The 22,940-nt window shown below is 41.7% G+C and overlaps 1 protein-coding gene across 1 annotated transcript in view; it reads right to left on the minus strand.

The window, feature by feature from the left end:
• The window catches only part of LOC149268944 (mast cell protease 1-like), a 63,774-nt gene extending 54,471 nt beyond the window's left edge, over positions 1-9,303 (minus strand). The window contains exons 1-2 of the mRNA XM_089466444.1: positions 9,042-9,303; positions 1,384-1,405 (exon numbers count right to left, since the gene is read on the minus strand). Of these exons, the coding sequence (XP_089322570.1) occupies positions 1,384-1,390 (7 nt within the window). The 5' untranslated portion in view covers positions 1,391-1,405; positions 9,042-9,303. The remainder of the gene's footprint in view (positions 1-1,383; positions 1,406-9,041) is intronic.
• Positions 9,304-22,940: the final 13,637 nt, after the last annotated feature.

The raw sequence follows: 22,940 nt of genomic DNA on the forward strand, positions 1-22,940 counted from the left end.
CTTTATCTATTGTCAGCGGATACTGAACTATGCCTTAAGTGTGCTGTGATTAATTGCCGATGAAAAACAACCGATATATATCGATTTCATAAGTACTAAAAATCCTGTCAAAATCCGCTCTGTTAATTTTCCCCTTGACGTCGCACAGTAAAATTTCAATTTAATAATCAAATCTAATCTAATGTCATCACACACACACAGACACAGAGCTGAGCCACACTATCAACCGAGATTGCTTCCATGCGGGACTGGCAATGAGCTAAGTGTCTGGCCAACTGGCAATGCTGTGCTGCAGTTGTGCCTAACTGTTTGGCCAATTGGCAGACCGATGCGAGACGAGAGATGCTAGCTGAGAGCCGAGAGCTGAGAGCTGAGATCATTATTTATTTACACTTAAAATGTGCTTCCCTTGCTCTTAGATTGGGCAATTTATAACGAGGCACTTGACGCCCAACAAGCGGCCAATTCTAGCGTCACGTGGCAGTCTCAGATTCTTTGCTCAGATTCATGTACATATATATGAGTGCATGTGTGTGTGTGTGTGTGTGTGAGATGTGGAATGTGTGGAGTGCATTTGTCCGTTTGGCTGGACCCCAGCAACAGCTCAACAATTTCAATATTTCATCAAAGACATTCAAAGACTGCGCTCCCTCAGCTCGCTTTTGGTTGGGGGTTAAGTGCAGCAGCGCCATGCTGGCGCTGCAATTATTCTCGTTAAATGTGGAGCAATCGATGGGAGGCTGTGGAGAGCCAAGACGAATGCCAAGTAATGCACATGTTACTATTTACTTTGCGTGTTCTCCAAAAGAAACAAATGACAAGCCAGCCAGTGCAGCTCAGCTTCCAGTTGCTCAAGCCGTTAGATATTGAACGTTGGCGACGTTGCATACCACAGTTGACAGCAGCAGCCCCCAACCCCCCTCGAATGGCTGACTGTCGTTGGTTATTACTCATACGCGCTGTGAGACGGAATTGACTTTGCACTCGCAGTAATGTTACTGCCTGGCATTGTGAGCTGCACAGCTCGGCCCAGAAATGAGGTAATCAAACATGGCTTACAAAGGACAGGCCCTGTGGCTGGGTCAACCCAGTCAACCCAGCCAATTGTGCGCATCCGATTGTAATTGCGTTTGTCAATGGCAAACCACAGAGCGGATATCGAAATGCTAACAAAAACATTTGATAGGTGCGCACTGAAAATGTCAACACAGGAGGCCTTTAGCAAAAGGATAGATTTACAGAGGGATGGTAAAGGGGAAGAAAGAGACACAGATATACAGAGACTCTTAGTTGGCTAAGAGACAAAATATTGGTCGTAAATAATTGTATATTGAATTTTAATATATAAACATATGTTATATAAGGAAGTAGAAAATCACTCACCGAACATTTTATTATGTATTCACTGTAATAAAAATAAGTAAAAACAAATAAGTTAAAAAATTTAAAAACATATTTAACTAAAAATACTAAAAATAAATTTGCAAATAATACGAAATAAACAAAAAATAATATGTTAAACAAGTTAGTAAAAGAAAGGAAATTAAAATACGTCAGCTGCGAGAGCAAGATGAATAGAGAGTAAATTATCTAGATAAAGTGTAGATAAAGTAAATTATAGCTAGATCCAGTTCAATTAAAACTTGGATAGATTTAATTTATATGAACTGAAATGAACAGACTATTCAAAGAAGCGGAATACCAGCTCGGCATGTTCATATATGAGAGCCGCATAGACGGATTCATTTGGGTTCTTATAAAAGGAATATCATGAAAAGCGCAACGAGAGTTGGGGGAACACAAATATTTTTAGGGAGCATATTATTATGTATTAAAATATAGTTATTCGCCATTCATTTTTCCACACACACAACATTTCCCAGCACTGCTCATTTCCCAGCCATGCAGTTAGTCCAATCAGTCAGTCCGTCATTACTTCAATCCAAATAGTTTCCCACATATATTCATTATTCAACTTATAAATATCCCACTGTGTTTTTTCCCTTGTATCAAACTTTATCAACATGTTTTCGTGTGTTGCTTCCTTTTGCCTCTGTTGAGTGCTAAAAATTCAGTTGAGGTTTATTTATATTTTGTTTTGTCTCTTTCATTTTCTACATAATATCCTTTATCTTTAAATTTAATCGCTTTGAGGTTATTTTTGCGGTTGCTGTTGTTGCTCTATCTACAACTTCGCACACAGCTTAAGTCTCTTTTTTTCCTCTCTTTGTTATTGTTTTTGTTTTCTTCAAGTTTTTTTTTCTGCCTTTTGGCTTCTTCTTCTTCTTCCTCTTCTTCTTGCTGACTTGTTTGCATTTTTGTTTTTCAGCTTTACGGAACTGTTTCTGTATCAACGTTGCATGCGAATGCTTTGCGTTGTTGTCGTTGTTGTTGTTGTTGCTGCTGCTGCTGTTGGTGTTTCTTGTTTCCATTTTTCATGCAGCGCCAGCGTCGTTAAATTTTTGCCTTTTTGGGGGCTTGGAAAAAACGCGAGTCCAAAGTCCATAAAACATCACGACGCTGTCAGTTGTTGCAGTTGTTGTTGTTGCTGTCGTTGTTGTTATTATTGTTTTGCTTGAATTTTTGCTAAAAGTGGCAGAGCCACCATAACGGCAACAACATCAACAACAACAGCAACAACAAGAGCAAGCCAAGGTGAAGCGCTGCTGTAGCAGCAGTTGCTGCCAGCAGGCGGGTGCACGCGGGCAGGCAGGCAGACACAACGGCAAAGAACGTGCAAGAACAACAACAACAACAACAATAGCACATATAACAATAACAACAACATCAGCAAAACAAAATAAAAATGAGTTAAGAGAAACGGACGTTCATATTACCACGTAAGTTGCTGCTGCTGCTGCTGCTGCTGCTGTTGATGTTGCTGCAGTTGTTGTTGCTGCTGCTGATATTCTGTACATTGCTGTTGTTGTTATTGCTACTGCTGCTTATATTTCTCATTGCTGTTGTGGCTCCCGATATTGCTCACGTTGCTGCTGCTTACATTGCTCATATTGCTGCTGTTAATATTGCTGCTCTGTTGTTGCTGCTGTTGCTGTTGCCGCTTTAGGTTCGGTTGTAGCTGATATTGCTCATATTGCTCATTGCTGGCGCTGTTATTGTTGTTCTTTCTGCTGCTGTTTCTCTTATTCCTGTTGTTCCGACTGCTGCTGCTGCTGCTGCTGTTGTTGTTGTTCTTCTCTTTGGCTTCGCTCCACTGTGCAGATTTTGTAGGTTCCACTTCCAGAAATCGCACTGCTTCGCTGTCGCTCACTCGCCTGCCTCGCTCGACAACTACTTCAGCAGCATCTTTCACCGCAGCGAGAGACAAGTGCAATTGCTAGCTGAGCTGAGCTGAGCTGAGCGCCTGAGGCTCTCTCGACTCTTCAAAAACTGAAGCTGCTGTGCCTTAGTTCCCAGCCTCTCATCTTCCCATCTTGCAGCTACAGATTGGAGGCCCATTGATGCTGACCCCTTGGCATTGCCATGGCCTCGCTTTAGGTTGTTATTGCCGTTTCTGTTGTTGTTGCTTTTACTCGAGTCTCGTGAAACTGCGCAAGAATTGAAAAAAGGCTGCCGACAATTTGGTGGAATGTGAATGCCTTGCGAATGTGTATCTGTCCGTCTTTATGGGAAGTACTCGCATTCGCTGTCGCATCGCCACATACCCTATAGTCGTAAAACTTAACAGAAAGCCAGCTATGCCCGACTCAGTATTAGCCCGTGCTATTAATAGTCCAATAAAATATTTTAGCTCAACTGCCAAACAGTTTCACTAGCTATAAATCCCTAACTGCACTCTCCACTGATGGCATCTTAAAACCCCTCGTAAAATACGCAAAGCCAAATCGTAAACAACTTATTCGGGTTTCTTTTCTAGAGGTTTACGCATGCAGTCAGAGCTGAAGACATTTATACATAGATCGAAATCAGTTCTGAATACGAGAACAACATTTCGTGAGAGTATTTCTGATGATCGAATCGAAGATCCAGAATTCATATGATTCGGTAAGGCTTTATATATATGCTTTATATATAATGCTTGCCTATATTCACGTTCCCTTTATTTTATTGATATTTAATGTATGCAAAAGTTTATTGCATAAATTTAACTTCCACTCTTATCCCATCTATATTTATGATCTGTTTAGTATTTTATTGGCTCTTTGCCGTGTTTGTTCCGTGAATCATGCCCAGCCCCCTTTTTGGTGCTCCAAGAAAACTACTTTAGAGTGGCGAATGCCAACGTCGAAATGGAACTGCTGTAGGTAGCTACTAATTAGAATGAGCTAATGGCTCTTGCCATGTTCAAAATGACCCAGTCGAGAGTTGCTCAGCCAGTTCCGGCTAGGCGTTGGCGTTAGCTGCTGTTGCTGTTGTGGTTGTTGTTGCTGTTGCGCATGCGTCACTCGCCTACTTTCCAGCACAACAGCAACAGCAGCAGCAACAACATCGGACGACAAGCAACAATAACAATTGGCAATGGCATGGACTTGGTGCTACAACGTTGGCGGCAGTGTCATCCCAAGAAACGGAAATTCAATTTCCGTCACGTTCAGCGAAAAAGAAAAAAAAACATTCCACTTCCTCGCCCATGCAGACATACTCAGCGACCACGCCCCCACCCGCAGTGCCTGGCTCCGCTTTCTCCAAATAGAACATGGAGGGGACATGAAGGCAGGCAGCATTTCGTTTTCATTGCCCTTAAAAGCCAAGCAGAGTAAACTTCATCATTGGCTTTGGCATTATCATCATGATTAACGCCATCATCAGTGTTGCTGCTGTTGCTGTTGCTGTTGCTATTGCTGCTGTTGTTGTCGTCTTTGTTATCGTCACCCACTCAACGTCAGCGCCTGAGCCAAGTGACCAACTTAATTAAGCTTGAAAGGGAAATGTTTCCTCCTACACGATTGCGCTCTACAACAAAGGAAGCAACAACAACAACAACAACAACAACAACAGCAACATCAACATTAACAGCAACAACAACAATTGCCTTGAAGCTTCGCTCAGCAGCTGGGATGAACAACTGCGCAAAGCCGCTTAATGAACGAGCAAATGTTTGGACTGAATGAATGAGCCAACAAATTAATTAATGCAAATTATGCTGCCAGCCAGAAAAGGATTGAAAGGACTCGCCACCTAAGTCCACCTATCAGTCGGCCCGCCAGCCCCCCAAATTGCTGGCACAAGCAACACGCAACTCAGGAGCAACTTTTCGCCAGGGTCAACAGAGGCAGCAATATGATTCCATCAACAATGTGCTGCACTCTAATAAATTTGACTTAAGCAAGCTAGGGCTAGCTATAGCTCTATTTAAAGACTCGAGCAGCTTCCAGAGAATGTGTTGCAGTCAAGACCAAGACCAAAACTATATATAGTAAATATACCTCCTTAGAGTGCCCACAATTGACATGTGATATACTATTCAGATCCTCAAAAGATATACTCAAAAACCCAGTAGAGGCGTGATAGACATTTTCTCTTGCTTAAACTAGTTTAATTCATAATTGTGCTTAAATTCAACTCCACGATTTCCAATTACCGTTAATTTCAAAATAGTTCTAAAAGCCTTGCCTGCCTCATGGATGGATGAGTGTCTAATTGCCATTAAGCCAACTGAGTTTGGCGGGTAAAAATATCTATCCGTAACCGTTTGCACTTCATTATGACGGTTTGTTTGGCGCCCCCAAAGGCATCCATACACACGCACACACACACACACACACATAATGCAACTTATGCATGTATAAGTGCATATGCAAATGGTAATGAGAATTGTGGAAAATGGGTTGACGGTCGATTTGGTTTGGTCTTCGCAGTCGTCGTCTGGTCGCTAGCTGCAATTTACGTTGCCCACTAATGCTATAAACATTGCAATTATTGCATTTACTCTCATTTACCAACAAGTCGGCAGCTTGGCTTGGCTTTTGCTTGGCTCGTTATAGCCGTCGCGCCCGGGCCACTTAAAAAGGCGACCAGAGAAAAATTGCCATGGAGAAAATTCACGCCTGGCGCCAGGCAGTCAGTCAACCAGCCAACCGACCAACCAACCAGCCAGCCAACCAGCCAGCTAGCCAGCCAACCAGCTAACGTGGCTCAAACTCCAAACTCCGCTGGCTATTAGAATCGCCTCGAACCCCAAAACAGTTGCCCGGCTTGCCTGGCGGCTTCTCACATGTTTTGCCATAACAAACAAGCAAAAAGCAGGAAGCGTATCCTTCGCTCTGGCTGTAAATAATTTGCACATTACAAAAAAAAAGAGAAAAAAGGAAAAAAACTGGCGGAGGCAGGTGAGAGAATGAAAATGAAAAGAATTAAGGACTCAACGTGAATTGGCTATTCGCGGGCCGTTGTTATTGTTGTTATTATGGCTGCAGCGGAAGTTCCCATAATTGGGTCATAAAAAACTTATTTGTGTAAAATTATGAAAATGAAGTCAATTGCAATAATTTGGTGGAATACCAGCGAGCGAGTCGATTACCAGGAAATAGCCCAAACGCCCAAAACAAATTAGATCCAAATGACCTGCGTGTGCCACATGGCACCAAAATTCGCGTCAACTCCACTTGGCAAATGCACAAAATACGTGCAAGCATTTCCAGGAACAAATTAAGGTACAGTTGCTGCAAATCAAATTGCTTTCCAAAAATATGCCTGCGCCTGGCTGGAGTCGAGAGCTGACAGAAGTTGTGTGACAGAGCTAGTTAGATATGTATAGGATATATATGTAGTATGCATGGGATATATGTAAGTTGACCGCTCTAGAGTGAGAGCTCTAAACTGAGAGAGAGAGAGAACAAACCTAACACGAATTGAGTTGCCATTAGGAAATGAATGCGCCTTCAATTAGCTGAGACTTTGACCACGGAATATGGAGTCCTAAAATCATGTAAATGAGAATGTGTATATAAGGCGGGACAAAAGCAATGTAAGTAGTTGCCAATTCGGTTTACAAGAAATGAAGTAGTAGTTGGGCAAATAAAGATCCAGATTAATATCCCAATTTCATATATGTTAGGTATTATAGCCTTAGCCAATTTTGCCTTAGTAAGCTCATTCTAAAAAATATATTCAAGTTGATTTCAAACTGACTTTTTATGCGCAATCCACAGAAGCTTTTAAAGCAATCAAAACAGTTGAGAGTTGTGCTTAAATAAATATCTCCCAATATCTGTATGTATATATGTATGTATGTTTGTATATATGCATCTCATTCCGTTTGTGCGGCAGTATCTGTCAAGTGGAACGGTAAATTGCCATTCGATATGCAAATGTCAGGCGCAGTCAGCAACCGAACGAACGAACCAACCAGCCAACGGACGACAGAGCGAGCGAGCGCTGCGCTTTTCAATTGCGCTGCATTGAAATCAATTTAACTTTCTGCTCAATGCCAATCATTGACACCGTCTGCCAACCCACACACAGTCGAGCAGAGAATGAGAGAGTGAGAGAGAGAGAGAGAGGGAGGGAGAGGGAGGGAGATAGAGAAACCACAGTTCCGTCAATATGTCTGCCGAGCTGTAGTCAAGGCAGGATATTAGAGGCAGAGACAGGGACAGTGGCAGAGTGGAGGAGAGGGAGGGAGGGAGACGGCGAGGGTGAGAAAACAAACAATCAGACGGATACGAGCGCTTATTTCAAAATTCATTTGTCATTTTCTGACAGCCAAATGAAAATTTGCAAGCTATGTTTTTTTTTTTTCGAGAGCTGTCTATGGAAACCAAGGCACAATTGCTACCTCCCTCTCTCCCTCACTCTTCCACTCACTCTCCCTCTTATTGTTTTACTTCCGCATCATTTATGAAGTTCTGCAGCTGATCCAAGACCAAAATGCAGATGAGCTTAGAGCCCTCTGGCCAATTGCTTGGCTCTTATCAATAAGAAGTTCGCGCAAATACTATATAGGCGCAACCCTTGTTGCCCGACCGGAACGACATGACATAATATAACGGTAAAAGGAAAATCATCGATTTCATTTGATTTATTTTTGCCTCTTTCCGCTCATCTTTTTTCCTTTTTTTTGCTCGTCAGGCAGCAATTTCTTTGGCCGCCATATTTCGCTATCTCTGTGCGTGTTTGTACGTATGTGTGTGTGTGTGTGTTTACTGGCAATAAATCTCGGAAATTGTGTCAGCAATTGTGTTAAACGTCACGGGGCGGCCGCCATATTGAAATTAGAGGAACTTCCGCTTTGGGGGTTTTATTTCTCGTTGTTTTTTATTTTTTCACTTTTTCTGTTTATTTCTTTTGTGGCTTTGGTCAATTCGGTAAGCGAAACTAAGTGCCGGAAGATATGCGTAGCAAACACACACACACACAGCCAAGCAGGTGTATGTTTGTGTGCGTGTGTGGGTGCTCTGGCTGGGATTTGTGCCTCGAACAGTCCCCCAGTCCCCAAAAAATACAGTTTAATGTTTGTTTTGTCAACATTTGTTTACATTTTCGCTTTTGGGTTTTTAGGTTTTATTGTTGCTGGTGTTGTTGTTGCTTTTGGGGTTCTGCGGCTTTTCAAGGTGAAACCGCGCTGAGTCGCGAAGCCAAAAAGTTGAGTGTGCAACAATTGCCATAGGCGAGTGTATCTGAATCTGTATCTGTGTATCTTCCAAGTGTATCTCACTCTCACGCGAGGCTCTGCTTCTTTTTTTAGATAAATGTATTTTTAGTTTTTAACAAATTTGTTTTGTTATTTTCGCATCCATAACAACAACAACAACAGCAGTGAGGTGATATCAAATATATGTATCTATTTATATATCTGTATACATGTACATATCTGCCAGTCGATAACAAATTGCACAATAAACAAACTAGCCGTGGGTTGATATATCTATTCTCTCTGTTCATTCTGAAAATGCAAATCATCCAAATGATCAAAGTCGATTGTGAATCAAAAATAAATAACAAATCAAAAACAAAACAAAAAACTCAAATTTATGTGACTGCCTTTGTGTTGGCTTGCGCGAGCCAAGAACCAAGAGCTATTATCTTAGTTCAATAAAGATGTTTAGAAATTTACGTGTTGAAGCTATACAAATACTTACACGTACTGCTTGATAGCTTGCATAACTTCATTAAGATTCCACTCATTCTTATATTTGACTTTAATTCCTTTGCATAATGCATATGCATTTCACTTTTTTATTTGTATGCACCATTTGATTAGATTTACTCACTTTTCACAAATTCTTTTGCTTTTTCTTTTTTGAACATTTTTCTGATGAAAATATGATTTATTCTGATATTTTTTATTTTTTATTTCTATTTTTTCTATTTTATGTTAAAGTTAATGTCAACATTCTGACATATAACTCTTAAAAGGTACCTAAAATATCCCAAATTTGTCATTTGATTTATTTTATTTGCTCGAGCTGAAATTGAAGACGAATTGAAGAACTCTTGTGTCGGGGCAAACATATTTCGTATATTAGGTCAGCCTTGCTGCCAGTCTGTCTGTGCTGCAGTCCTGTTCTACAGGGAAATTAACAATTCAATTAGCAATTAAAGAAGCTGCGAATATATTTATTTGGCGACCAAAAATTTAACTTAATTGACAGCGCGTGCAACAACTCTTGTTTATGAACTCGTAACGATCAATTCGTAAACTGCATGTTTTCGGCCAATTAGAAATTCAAATTCGAATTCAATTTCGACTTAAACTTCGACTTCGACTTCGGCTAGTTCTATATATAATATCTGGTCATTTCATGTGCTGCGCTCGTGTCACAGCAGGTTATTGTGCCAAAGATATGAAACTGGATACAACAACAGCAACAACAATAACAACAGCAATAACAACAATGAGAGCAGCACTTTGTTATTCTTCAATTATGTATAAACAGTTGGGCTTCGTTTATTGTCTTTAACTATTTTTAGCCACGTTTACGAACTTGAAAGCTATTTTCGAATGCAGCACACAAAATGCAACAACAACAACGACAACGACAACGACAACACCAACAACAATGGCAGTGGCAATTGGTAACACCATTGGCTGGCCATAAAAATAGTTAAGAGTATCTCAAGCGTGCTCCGGGCAACGCTTCATCATAATGACAATCAAGTAGATGATGATAATGACGGTGCAGCTGTTGTTGTTGCTGCTGCTGATGATGATGATTTTGTTGACGTCGTTGACTTTTGAGTGAGTCGCGTGTGGGTTGAAAATATGCGAAAAAAATAAGCTACAAAAAATAGTACAGAAATACTCATTACGCGAAAAGGCGAAACCAACAACAAGCTCAACAATTGCTATTATTATTATTGTTGTTGCTGTTGTTCATGTTGGCAATTCTATTTTTATCATGGCATGCAGTTTATTTATAAAATGGTTTCGCGGCTCGTTTCCATTTCCATCATATCAAAAGGTTCAAATCACAACAACAACAATGGCAACGGCAACGGCAGCACCAACAACCATAGTAATCACTCACTGACAAATTAGCGCAACAACAACAACAACAACTACTTCAACAACGACACAAACAAAACAATCAACGCAAACACCTTGAAGTTGCTTTCGCAGAATTTTTCGATGATTAAGCGCGAGCTGCTCGAAGCTTTGTAAATATTTGAAATCATTTGTAATGCTCGTTCAGCTTCCAGTTTAATAGTGAATTGTAGTTGTTAGTTGTGAGTTGTGGAGGCATTACTAATGTTGCGCCCAGCCCACAAAAGTGTCGCAGCTTGCGTGCAAATTTACGTGCTGCAGGCCAAGCAGCTCCAGCCAAATAGACTTTATCCCGTGTGCTCGTATCTTCATCTGCATCTGCTGCTGGGACTACCGTGTGTGCCGCCAGCTCTGATTTACAGCCTCCCCGAGCTTATATATGTATATATACAAATATTTATATATCTCAACTGTCGCTGCGGCTGTCGCTTTTGAAAAGCTTCAGCGAAAATGCGCGTTTCACATAAATCAAACTTGCTTCGAGTCATACACAAAAATAGCAACAATTAAGAATGTTGCAGTCGGGCATGTCCGACTGTATAATACTCAACTGAGAGCTCAAAGCATTTGTGTTAGTTTGAGGAGGCCTTAGCCGTCTTCAATCTAAATAAAATTACATTGGGTGTAGTATAGCCCGATTAGCGAATAAGGAAATTCTGGTCTCTAAAATTCTTTCACGAAACCCATATACTCTTTTTCTCTGCATGAACGAGTGCAATATGTGAAAGACACATACATGACACGAATTTTGAGTACTGCGGCTAGAATCGCTCAAAAATGAATCAGGAAACGCTAGAGCTCGAACAGAAGTTATAGAGACTTGGATAATGACTGAAATCTGATATCAACTAAAGGAAGTAGAGGTTATATGGCTCTATTCTGTCGAGTCCTGTTAGGTAACCGCCTTGATCGTCCCATTATAAACCAATAATGGGAGCTCATTCATATTACATTATTTGATAAAAAAATATGTAAACTTTATCTTTGCTTCACTCTTCCGAGGCGCAGATTTTATAGCTTCCGCATGCTAATCCATTATCAAACAAATGTCGCGCAATAATATTAGACCAACATTTGGGACTCCCATAGCAGCTGCAGCATGACTGTTTAGGGTCTTACAGCGCCATAATCTTGAATAGCTCTATCTAATCAAGAACTGCGGCACTATGACTCAGATACTTGACTGAAAAAAAAAAAAAAAAAAACAACAACACACAAAACAAAACAAAGAACGATGAGATATCTAACCCTTTGCCCCCTTTCGACTGGCACCCAATTGATTTCGGGCGCTTTACATTCAGCTCGAGCGCAAATATTAGCACGGCTTGCCCTGCCCCCTGCCATCTGCACAATCCAGCTGAAGCTACCCTACATTTGTAACTGACACCCTCCCGCTGCCGTTGACCGCACTGCCCGCCCCTGCCGCTAGGTGTCGCCTTTTGGGTGCGTGAGTAATGTGACGACATTAATTTTCACACTCATTACAACTCCATTAAGCTCCGGCCAGTTTGTTTGGCTGTCCGGCGCGTCGACAGCCCGGCATGCAAAATGAAAATGGAAACGTTAATGAAAATGGGTAGAGAAATGGAAATGGAAATGGAAACACTACCATGGTCCATTTGGAGTGCACGCACGAGAACGTTTCTGATACCCGACTTCTTTTCGAAAACAAAAAAGTGTCAACCATTTGTACGCAAATGACGAGCATTACCAAAGCGTTTGAACTGAAAATACAAAATAGAAGCAAACGTGAAAAGTCGCCCAAAAACAATAAATGTACAAAAGGAAAACAAAAAGACTGTCGCAGTACGTCAAATAGTAAAGAACTATGTGTACACTGAGAAAAAAAGATGGACTGAAGTTAGGAAAAATAATCTAAAAACAAAAGATCTACATTTAGAAAAGGAAAGCGTAACTATCCTAAGAGTAACTATTATTATAGAGCACTCTAGACTAAAACTCTAATGAAGAATGAATTGATTCAGAGAAGACTCTTTAATATGGAAACCTACAGACAACCTGGTAAAGGCCTAAATAGAAAGAAGTCTGTAGGGCAGAAACTTGGGTTGCTTCTGACAGAGCGAATTATATACTGAGACAGTAAAAACAGCATTCCTTTTCATCAAAATCCTTTCCTTCTTTGCAGTAGTTTTCATACATCGATTGACATTTTCGCTCAGTGTATGTTCACCCTTTGGCCTTATCAACTTAAAAAATTAACAACATTATTGCCCAAATGTTTGTTCTTGATCTATTTGTGTGTGTTTGCCGCACAGTTAGAGCCTACCGACTGCTCAGGACACACACAGAGAGACACTCGAGCCAGACCCAGACCCTGACCAAGACGAGCCGGTCAAGGCCTGCGTGCGTGCACCCTTTGGGTACACGGTCTGAATTAGAGCGGCTCGAAAGTTCTTTAAGCATGCACCGCCCCCTCTACATCGCCTATAAATCGCCCTTTTTTATTTCGACTATTCCCCTGCCACACTCGAGCTGAGTCGACTCGACGCTCATCATTTCAAATTCAGCTCAGTCGCAGCCCAATTTCTACATTCCAACAATTCTTTGCGCCTTTCTTTTGCCAATGCAGTCACGTAATTTTCGAATTTTCAACACACACACACACACGCACACTCACTGGGAGACAAACAAAATTTCACTAGCAGAACTCGCGCTGCCCCTGCCCCTCCCCTCCCTCTATGGAAGGACTGCCTGCTGCGTTAGCCAACACTCAGAGGCGACAGCTTCGTCCAATTTGTATCTGTGTGTAAATTAGTATTCCGGTGCAATTTGGCTCGGAAACAAGCCAAATACTTAATACATCGATTCCGGCTGTCCATCCCGATGGCTGATGTCAATGCTGATGATATTGACTACGCTTATGATTATGCTGATGGCAGCCGCAATTGTCGTTTTATGCGGGATATGGATATGAGTCGCATTTCGGTTTTCCTGCCACGCCTCTGCTCACACCCACACGCACACGCACACACATACACACATCTGTTCTTCTTCTTCTTCGTGCCCTATGCATAGAATTCCCATTTTGTACAATAATCGCATTAATAATGCGTCTCTACCCTCTGATGATATCAAGCAAATATTGCAGCACCCGCAGCACATGGGCTTCGAGTTGAGCTTGTGGCCGATTATTGAAATTAACAGTTAATTTAACTAATAATTGGTTAAATGGACTTGTTGTTGTTGCTTTCTGTGTTTTGTATTTTGTATTTGCAGCTGTCGCCTGTCAACACTTTGCCACGCTCCACAATGCTGGTCGATGCAGTTGGAGTAAGAGCTGGGACACAGAGCAGACACTGCCCAAACAGTTAGCCAAAAAAAAAAAAAAAAACACACACATACACACACAGAAAAACAAACTAAATTTTAAATTTTGTTTTCGAAAATTTAAATTAAATGTAAATGAAAATGTAAATCTAAATGGAGTTTTGTGAAATTTAGCATTAAGAGTTAGTCGATCTGAATTAAAACAAATTCCTGGACATTTGATTATTCATTTACGACTTTATTGAAGCATGTATAAATTAATTATAAATAAACACTAATGCTGAGTAATACCCTCATATTATTATTACCTTCCATATCACATTTCTTTCTGTTTATATGTTTAACTAAAGCTGAGCCAGAGTCGTGAATTACCATGGACCACAACTATGTAAGCCTCATTGCTATGGGGCGAATCTGGATAGTGTCATTGGCTCAATATATAAGACTGTAATATGTTTCAGCCAATTTGATGCCCAGCTCAAACCACACCAAATCTGCCCACACCCACATAAAGAGATAGAGACAGTGAGAGAGAAAGAGAGGGAGCAATGAATAAGCATTCTCATAGATTCACACTTGGCATTCAGCACCCACTCAATAGCAAATGATAATGATGATGATGCGGATGAGGATGATGAGAACTATGACGTCTTTGCCTCGCATCACATTCTTATTGGACTCAATTACTGTGGCCCCAGAGCCAGAGCCAGAGCCAGAGCCAGAGGCAGCCCCAGCGACAGCTCCATTTCCAATTCGAATGCTGAGCTCTGTCTGAATTGTCAGCTGATTTAGTGTTGGGTCAGTTGGTAAACAAATTCTATACTTTTCTTTACAATTTCACACACACACACACAGGAATGTGACATCAATTGACACGAAAGTTCAGCGCAAATATTTGCGCAGATAAAAAAGCGCCAAGCACACAGCTGGCAAACTGAGAAGGCGTGACAAGGAAAGAGCTAGAGCAACAGTCTTTCGGTGTGTGTGTGTGTGTGTGTGCTAGTAAGAGCGAAAGTGCGAGACACCCATAAATTCCAAGCTTTGGACAGATGCGGTCATTCTCTCTCTCCCTCGCTCTCGCTTTCTATCTATCTCTATCTCTCTCTGTCTCTATCTCAGTCGCCATTTAATGACAAAGAATGAAAGAACAATTTGTGAATTTGCGACAAACAAACGGAGACATCGCGACCAGACTCCAATTGGCGTCACAGTTGAGGCCTCCGCCCCGCACACACACGCACACACACACACATACGCACAGACTCTCACATTTGCATATGCAGCTTATCAAGCGTATTTGAAAGAGCAGGACTTGAGCTCCACATTAGTTTAGCTATTTGGATTCCCATCGATCTTATCGCTTTACCCAAGTAAAAATGTATTTATATATGAATATATATATATATATAAATTGCATATAAGTTCCGCTTACTAACCACATAGTTCGTCAGTGCCTGATTCACTATGGGCCTTAGGGAATTCAAAAAATTGAATTTGCATTGAAAATAGTTTTCGCGCGATTTTATCAGCCAAAAATGCGCCGATGGCGTCAGCACTAACGCCATTATTATTCAGATTCCGATTCGGACTTGGATTCCGATTCGGATTCCAATTCCGATTCAGTGGCCGCATTCGCATTCTCAGTCGAGTCGAGTCATCATCTGAGCTCGCTGCATGCAACAAAATCGTTGACTTTGTTTTCAGCCTCACGGTGACTTCATCCGGTTCAAAGCTCGCAAATTCAACAGAAATATTCACACACACTCATATATACATATATATGAGTATGTTTTTTTTTTTAATATTTATTGCTCTCCGACATAGATTGCAATTGGCGTCAGTGCCTAAAAATAACATAACTTACGAGTGCACTGATAAAATAATAAATAAACAAATAAAAAATTTAATTATTTATACTACAGTTCTCGTAATGAAAGATCATTCTCTACTGCAAAGCAAATCTGGACTTTTGAAAAAATATATATTTGTACACTATATAAACACCTTTACTTTCAAGAAATCTTAAGCCTCGAATTTCCGCAAAACCCGCATACCCCAACTGTTCCACTATTTCGGAAAAGGTTTTCGGTCTGAACCAACAACTTTCTGGGTGAGGTTCCAGTGAACCCTCACTATTTCTATTTTTAAATAAGAAAATGCAATTTTAAGCCCTACGGGGCTTAATCTGAAGTTGCAATTGTTTGAAAAAAGATTAGTTTTTATTGCAAGCATTTCATAAATACTTTGAATGCTCAATTTGCATTAGTCATGAAGAACACATGCTGAGCCCAAGGGAACCCCTTATCAATATTCATAATTATTCATGGGCAAACACGTGATTAGGCCCGGAATGTTGGGCAATTCCGGCGCAAAGGCAAATGTAAATAAATAAAATATCGATAAGGAAATCGAATTAGAAATATTTGAAGCAGTCATACACCTACACGCCTCCTCCACGTCCACCTGCACCGCCTCCTGCTCGCGCTTCACCACGCAAAGACAGTTTGAGTAATAACATTTTAATGGCCAAAGAGATTAATTGCCGCGTCGAGTGAATCATGCGACGCCGAAGACAAAGTGCTTTAGATATATAGTTGATATATACATAGATAGCTGTACTCGCAATCGAGTCGAATAGTTGAGCGTATGATCTATGTGGTATTTTCAGTTGGCTTTCTTAATTGGCAACACGAGCGGCTCGTAAAATGTGGAATTTATATGAAAATTTAAGCAAACTTTGCGTTGTTGTTGTTGCGTGAAAAGCGAAAAGCGAAAGGCGAAGGCGAAGGCGAAGGCGAAAGGCGATGATTGCATGACCACAATGGCTTAACTAAGACGAAGCACCCAACCACCTTCCGACCTCCACCCTACTGCGTACTTTGCAATGGTCACGCTAACTGCACACGATTCTGCCACGCCCCCCGCTTGCCGCCTCTTCCACTACTCTCGATGGAGAGACAGACAGAGTCATACCACCTGCCCCCTGCCCCATGCCCTCGCCCACCCGCACATCAGCCCCAAACCCTTCAGCCATCACAGAATGCAGTCCACAGCGGCAGCGAATTAATTATCTTCAATTCATTCATTAAGAAAAATGTGGGAGGGCTTAGCAGCAAAGCCCCTCTCCGCCCCGCCCGCTGTGGCATAGATAATGAATGCACACAGTCGCACGACTCTGGCATTTAGTATCCCATAGTGCTTGTATCTCATAGTACGCTGTGCCAGTTGTAGCTCATAGTACGCGCCGCTCGTATCGTATGAATGAAAACAAGCGACAACAACAGCAACAACAACAACAACAACAACAACCAGCTGAGGATGACGCAGCGAACAGCAACTCAGCGGCTGAGAAGTGGGTATGGCCATATTAGTGCATGTGTGTATGTATGAGTGTGTGTGGGTGTCTCTCTGTCTACTCGGTTATATCTATCTATCCACTTGGACGCATCCGCCGTCGCTGGCGTCGTCACGAGATGGCGGCACAGGTCGCATAATAAATTATTCGCGTGACCAAATCATTTGCGTTTTTTCTCTCTGTTAGCCAGGGGAACTTTTTCGCAAATGTCGAAACACAACAAGCGAAAAAGCAACCCTTGAAACAATGCTGATCTATTTTGTATTTGCTCTGCCGTTGTTGTTCTTGTTGTTCTAGTTGTTGTTGCTGTTGGCTTATCAGTGAAGCAGCGCTGATATCTGAGCTACGTCCACGCCCCCGCCCACGGCTGGCCGTTGTCTTATGTCTTGTTTTGAGAAATTATTAGTTCCATGAATTATAATTGTGGCATTTTATCGCCAGCGGCAAAGAACTTTGGCATCTGCCGCGCTGCTCCTCTATACCCTGGAGTCAAGGGGCGACAGGAGGGGTTATTGTGAGTAGAGTGGTTTATATATAGGCATTGCCTATATTTGTTTACTAGCCAGTTTCTTAAATATTGAGTAGATTTTCTTTGCGTAGATCGCTGACAAATGCAACACAAATGCATATTCATCAATGTCATTACTCATCAATCATATAGCTGGACAAACGCAGTGAACATCAATAAAGTTCTGCCTGGGCTATATCAGTTAATAAACAATTAACCTGTATGTAGCCATCGATCGCCAGATCAGTTATTCCATAAAAATAGCATTAGGAATGCAAAAGCTTTTCAATCATTTCATCAGTCAGTTTAGCATCACACATATGTGTCAATCATTTAGTCAGTCTGTCAAACAGTGCATCATCAAACAAACAACAACCATCATCAATCATCAATCAATTAATATAAAGTTAAGCGATACACCAGAAATTTTTGAAAGTTCTCAGCTTACAGAGACTCTGGCTGACGAAAGATACTACGGACTGAAGAACTCATGTATTATACACAAGCTCAGACAAACAGAGGGTACAACTGCTAGTCGAGCAATCTTGACGAAACCCCAATCACTATCTCTCAATTGTTGTTGTTCATTCTGAAGTTTCTTTGTGGCAAAGTTCAGCGACCAACAAAACAAAAACAAAGAGCAAAAAAACATAAACAGAATGAAGAAAGAAAACATAAACAGAGAAACTGCAGAGCTGAGAACAACTTGACATTGCCTTCAATGGCAACAATGTGGAAATTATGGCACTATGGATATCACTAATTGCAAAGCATTCAACAAGATGGTTTAGCCCTTAAATTGATGAGCGTTTTACTTGTCATCTCTCTCTCTCCCTCTCTCTCTCTCTCTCTCTCTCTCTCTCTCTCTCTCTCTCTCTCTCTCTCTCTCTCTCTCCCTCTCTCTTTTATCTCGGATATAAAGCAAAGTATAGCAAATACTTCAATTACAGCTGCTATTTAAGCTAAATATATTCTTGATTTTTACTATTCTTATAGACTTATTTTTCTTATAGACTTTAAGCTGTCTGTGGGCTTTTCCATTTGCATAAAATACTTATATTCGTATATACATATTTTTTTAAATTTAATATTTTTCGTGGACTACTGCTGCAGAGCTGAATCACCCCATTGGCCACCCTCGGCTCGAACGAGCTGTTAATTTAAATAATTTCAAAGCTGCTCTCAGGCAACAACCACAACAACAGCAACAACTCCCAACTGGCAGCATGAAAACACATTTTTTAGCACAAATTATATTTTACAAAATAAGGAAAATGCAACGGAAAAGTGGAGGCGTTTTGCGGCAGGCAAAGCGACCGTAACGAAAACAAACATAACCCGTCCGGCACAAGGACTCAAACAAACCCTGCCCTATCTCGCTCTCTCTCTCTCTCTCTCTCTGTCTCACTCTTTTTGCCAAAAAGGACACACGCCAGGAGCCAAAATAATATATATATATAAACACAAATATTAAGTATACGTAGTGTATACATTTTGTTCGCGTCCGTTTGGATTGTTGTTGCTGTTGCTGTTTTGAGGTTTCTGGCAGGAAAATATCTTGCAAATTGACTTTGAGCACGCATAGCGTTCAACATTTAACTTATTGCATATGCAAACAACAACAACAGCAACAACAACAGCTGTTAGGGGGTCGACTGCAGAGGCAAATGGCAGAAATTGTGGCATGTGCGAAAAAAAAGGCGTACGCCTGTCATTAAATTTCGCGCCGACAACGGCAACAACAACAACAACAACAAATATAACTGGCTAGAGGAAATGCCTGCAACAACAACAACAACAACTTCAACTACTACTACGTTGATAACTAAGTTAGTTGTGCATCTGTCTGTCTCTCCGTCTCTCTGTCTCTGACTCTGTCTCTGTCTTTGTGTGTACTTTGCCTCTGTTTGTCTGGGGGCGGCGCTCGCTGCTGTCACACATGACATTTTATTATTACAAAATAAGCATTTAAGCGAACGCGTATGACAGTTAATAATGCAAACAGCAGCAGCAGCAGCAACAGCAGCAGCAACAATAACAATAACAACAACTGCAACAACAGCAACTCGACTGAATGCAAAAATTCCCACAACATCCGGTTGAGAGCAGTAAAAACAACAGCAACGACAACAACCAGCTGAACAACAAGCGACTGCAACTGCGGCACGGAAAACGGAACAAATAAAATGCAACGAATGAACAACAAATGCGGCACAGTGGGGCAACATGGCTAAACATTACTAATAATGTTACATGGAAAATATTTGGGAAAGTGCAATGAAATAATAATAGATACAAATAATAATAATGGTAAATGAATCAATATACTGCCTATGGGTGGAATTTGCAGAGAATGAATTTGAATCATTTGAAGTGAGTATTTAGGTATTGTAAAGTATATTTAACACTTAAAGCCGTTATAAATAAATCCGATATGTTTTCGTAAGTTGTTTGCCATGCAGGTGGACACGGCGAAAAACTGCGTGCGTGGTTTTGGTAGGCGGACAACGGACTCCGCCTGCATGAGTGGCGGATATGCATATGGCCGGCGGACGTCAATCTGGATGCAATGCAGTGTCAGAGAACTGCAGTCAGCCAAAGGCAGAGGCACATACAGCGACAGCGACAGAGTCAGAGGCAGAGACAGAGACGGAGTGAGAGTCCACAGCAACTGAAGCTGAGGCAGAGGCTGAAGCAGAGGCTGTGGCAGCCACCGACGCCGGCATTTGTGAGTCAGCGGCCGTGGAATGTGAATGGCATACAAATGTCGCAAGCGGACGCATGGACATGGATATGTACATTGATGTGGATGTGGCTGTGGCTGCAAATGTGGATGTGGACGTGGACGTGGATGTGGATGTGGATGCGAACCGGTTCCAGGCTGAACCGCAAAATGTAAAAACGAGCACCAATTGATATCGCCAGAGTTTTGCCGCCAATGCAAACAAGTCGCCCGGCCCTGCCCGACTGCCATGGCAGATGAAGGTGATGCCCGCTTTGGCTCCGCAGCTTGGCCAGACGACTGAGCAGAGCTCTGGGGCAGAGCTGGTGTGGATTTTCCGGACGGTTCTGCATTGCGCCGGTTTGTCCCGCGATAAAGACGACAGCAACAAAAAAACAGTCAGCAACAAGTTTTCAACTGTTTGCTTTTGTTTTTGTTTTTGTCGCTGTTGCTGTTGTTGCTGCTATTACTGTTGTTGCCCGTAGACAAACAAACAAAAGACCCACTGTGCGACACGACAGGCACATATTTACACATATATTACTATAAATACTCCACACGCAACGCGTTACAACATATTTTTATATTAAATTTCCCCTGCTATTTGTCAATGCGTAAAAATTTCAAGAATTTTATTTGTTTGAAGAGTTTCCCCATTGCTCATAGCCCGTTTACCCAGTTTTTCAAAAGCTCTTCCACTCACAGTATGTTCAGTATGTTTCTCTTTGCCTACTCTCTCTCCCCCCTCTCTCTCGCTCTCTCACTCTCTCTCTGGCTCTCTTGACTGGTAACTGCAAGTATTGCCGTGGAATTTACAACTTGAGGTATAAAGTGTACGCATATCTGCATAATGAATCGACATTTTCTTTAAGCTGAAAGCAGTAAAACGAATGGAAAACATTAAAGTGAAGAAAAGCTCAGAAGTTTGGAGTAAGCTGAAGAACCAATATACTCCTGTCAATTCAATTTCGTATTCAAATTTTCAATTTTCCCAATGGGAAACATTAAGTGCTTGGATCTGCTAATATTCTCTCCTATACGGATAGCTCTTGTGGAAATTGACAAATCTGAAAAAAAAAACTATATATTCCGAATATGCCTAACTACAGTTTCCCCATCTGCACAACGTTCAGTTTGTTGGCCAGCTGGTTTGGTTGACTTTTACTGTTGTTTAAAAATAGATTCATTTAACCACTTTTACCAGATTCCTACGCTGCACGTGTCTTTAAAAGCCACAGCTACAAAAACAACAACAACGAAAACGACAAAACCATTTACAACACTGTCATCAATCTTCAAATGCTGTAGCGGAGGCTGGACAATCGTAAATGATACCAAAAATAAAAACCGAGAAAAAAGCGTCCATTAATGAGCCCAAAGATCGATAGCCGGAGGCAGCTTAATTGATCGTGAGGCACGACAAGAATTTGCCAAACGATCTATGGCCGGCAGCTAGCTGTCAGCTAAGATTACAGAAATGGATGATGTCATTACGTAAGCTATAAAGTCGAACGTTGTTTAGACATATCGATAATCGTTATCGATTAGTTTACTTATTTTGTAAGCTTCCATTAAGCCATAAGACCTGGAATTGGATTCAATTGCTCGTCACTTTTGTATAGCTTCCATAGTCTCTTCGCTATCAGGCAGCAAGTGTAGCTTTTCTGGGTCACCTGACTGAATGGAAAAATGAAAAAAACTGACCTTTGCCTTTGATCTAGCCCGCTCAGTGGCGCTCGTTCTGTCGCTGCTGATCGCATCGTTTGTCAGCGGCAAAACCGCAGCAAAGCGCCCAGTTCCGGACCTGTCAACGGTCTCGTGAATGGTCGAGCTCTCTCGCTCGCTCTCTCTGTCTGTCTGCCGCTCTCTGCTGTCGCCCTCTCTGTTTATCGCTAGCGCTCTCACTCACGCTTACGCTGCCGATGATGAATGGACCCGGGCCCGGTCTGGTCTCATTCACAAAACGGACAGCAGCGACAAACAAAACCAAAATATTAATTAGCATTTCAGTTGTGTCTGTGTCTCCCTCTCTCTCTCTCACTCTGATGGGGAATAAGGCCGCAGCTATGTGCACAGTATTCACAGTAACAGTCACACTTACAGGCACAGTCGCCATCGCAGTCACAGCCGCATTTGCTGTCTAATCGCCCGCTCACGAATCGACAGCGGCAACAGCGGATGCCACAAATTTGGGCATGTGTCGCAGTCGCTGTTGCCGATGCCGTTGCCGTTGCTGTCGCTGCCGCTGCCTCAGTCAGCGTCGCTGCTTCCTTTTGCGATTTTATGAATGAAAGCTGTGGCTTCGTAGTAAACGCTTTTTTTTGGCGTTGGCGTCGTCGATTGCCATTGCCATTTATGGACACTGTGCAAATGTGCCCCGGCCATTGTGGCATGTGTGTACTCGCAGCTGAGCAGCTCTATCTCTGTGTGTGTATCGGTGTGTATCTGTATCTGCGACTGCTATCTATCTATGGGAGCCCAGTTGCCGCTTATGAGCGCCCAGCACAAATACATATATGTAGGTGTGTTATTTGCTGTTGTTGTGTGTGGGTTTTAGGTAACCACAGTTCAATCTATATACATATATATGTACATCACATAAATATATATACATATATAG

This window comes from Drosophila arizonae, chromosome 4 (assembly GCF_054131065.1).
Source record: "Drosophila arizonae isolate 15081-1271.41 chromosome 4, UAZ_ARI_1.0, whole genome shotgun sequence".
Lineage (NCBI taxonomy): Eukaryota > Metazoa > Arthropoda > Insecta > Diptera > Drosophilidae > Drosophila > Drosophila arizonae.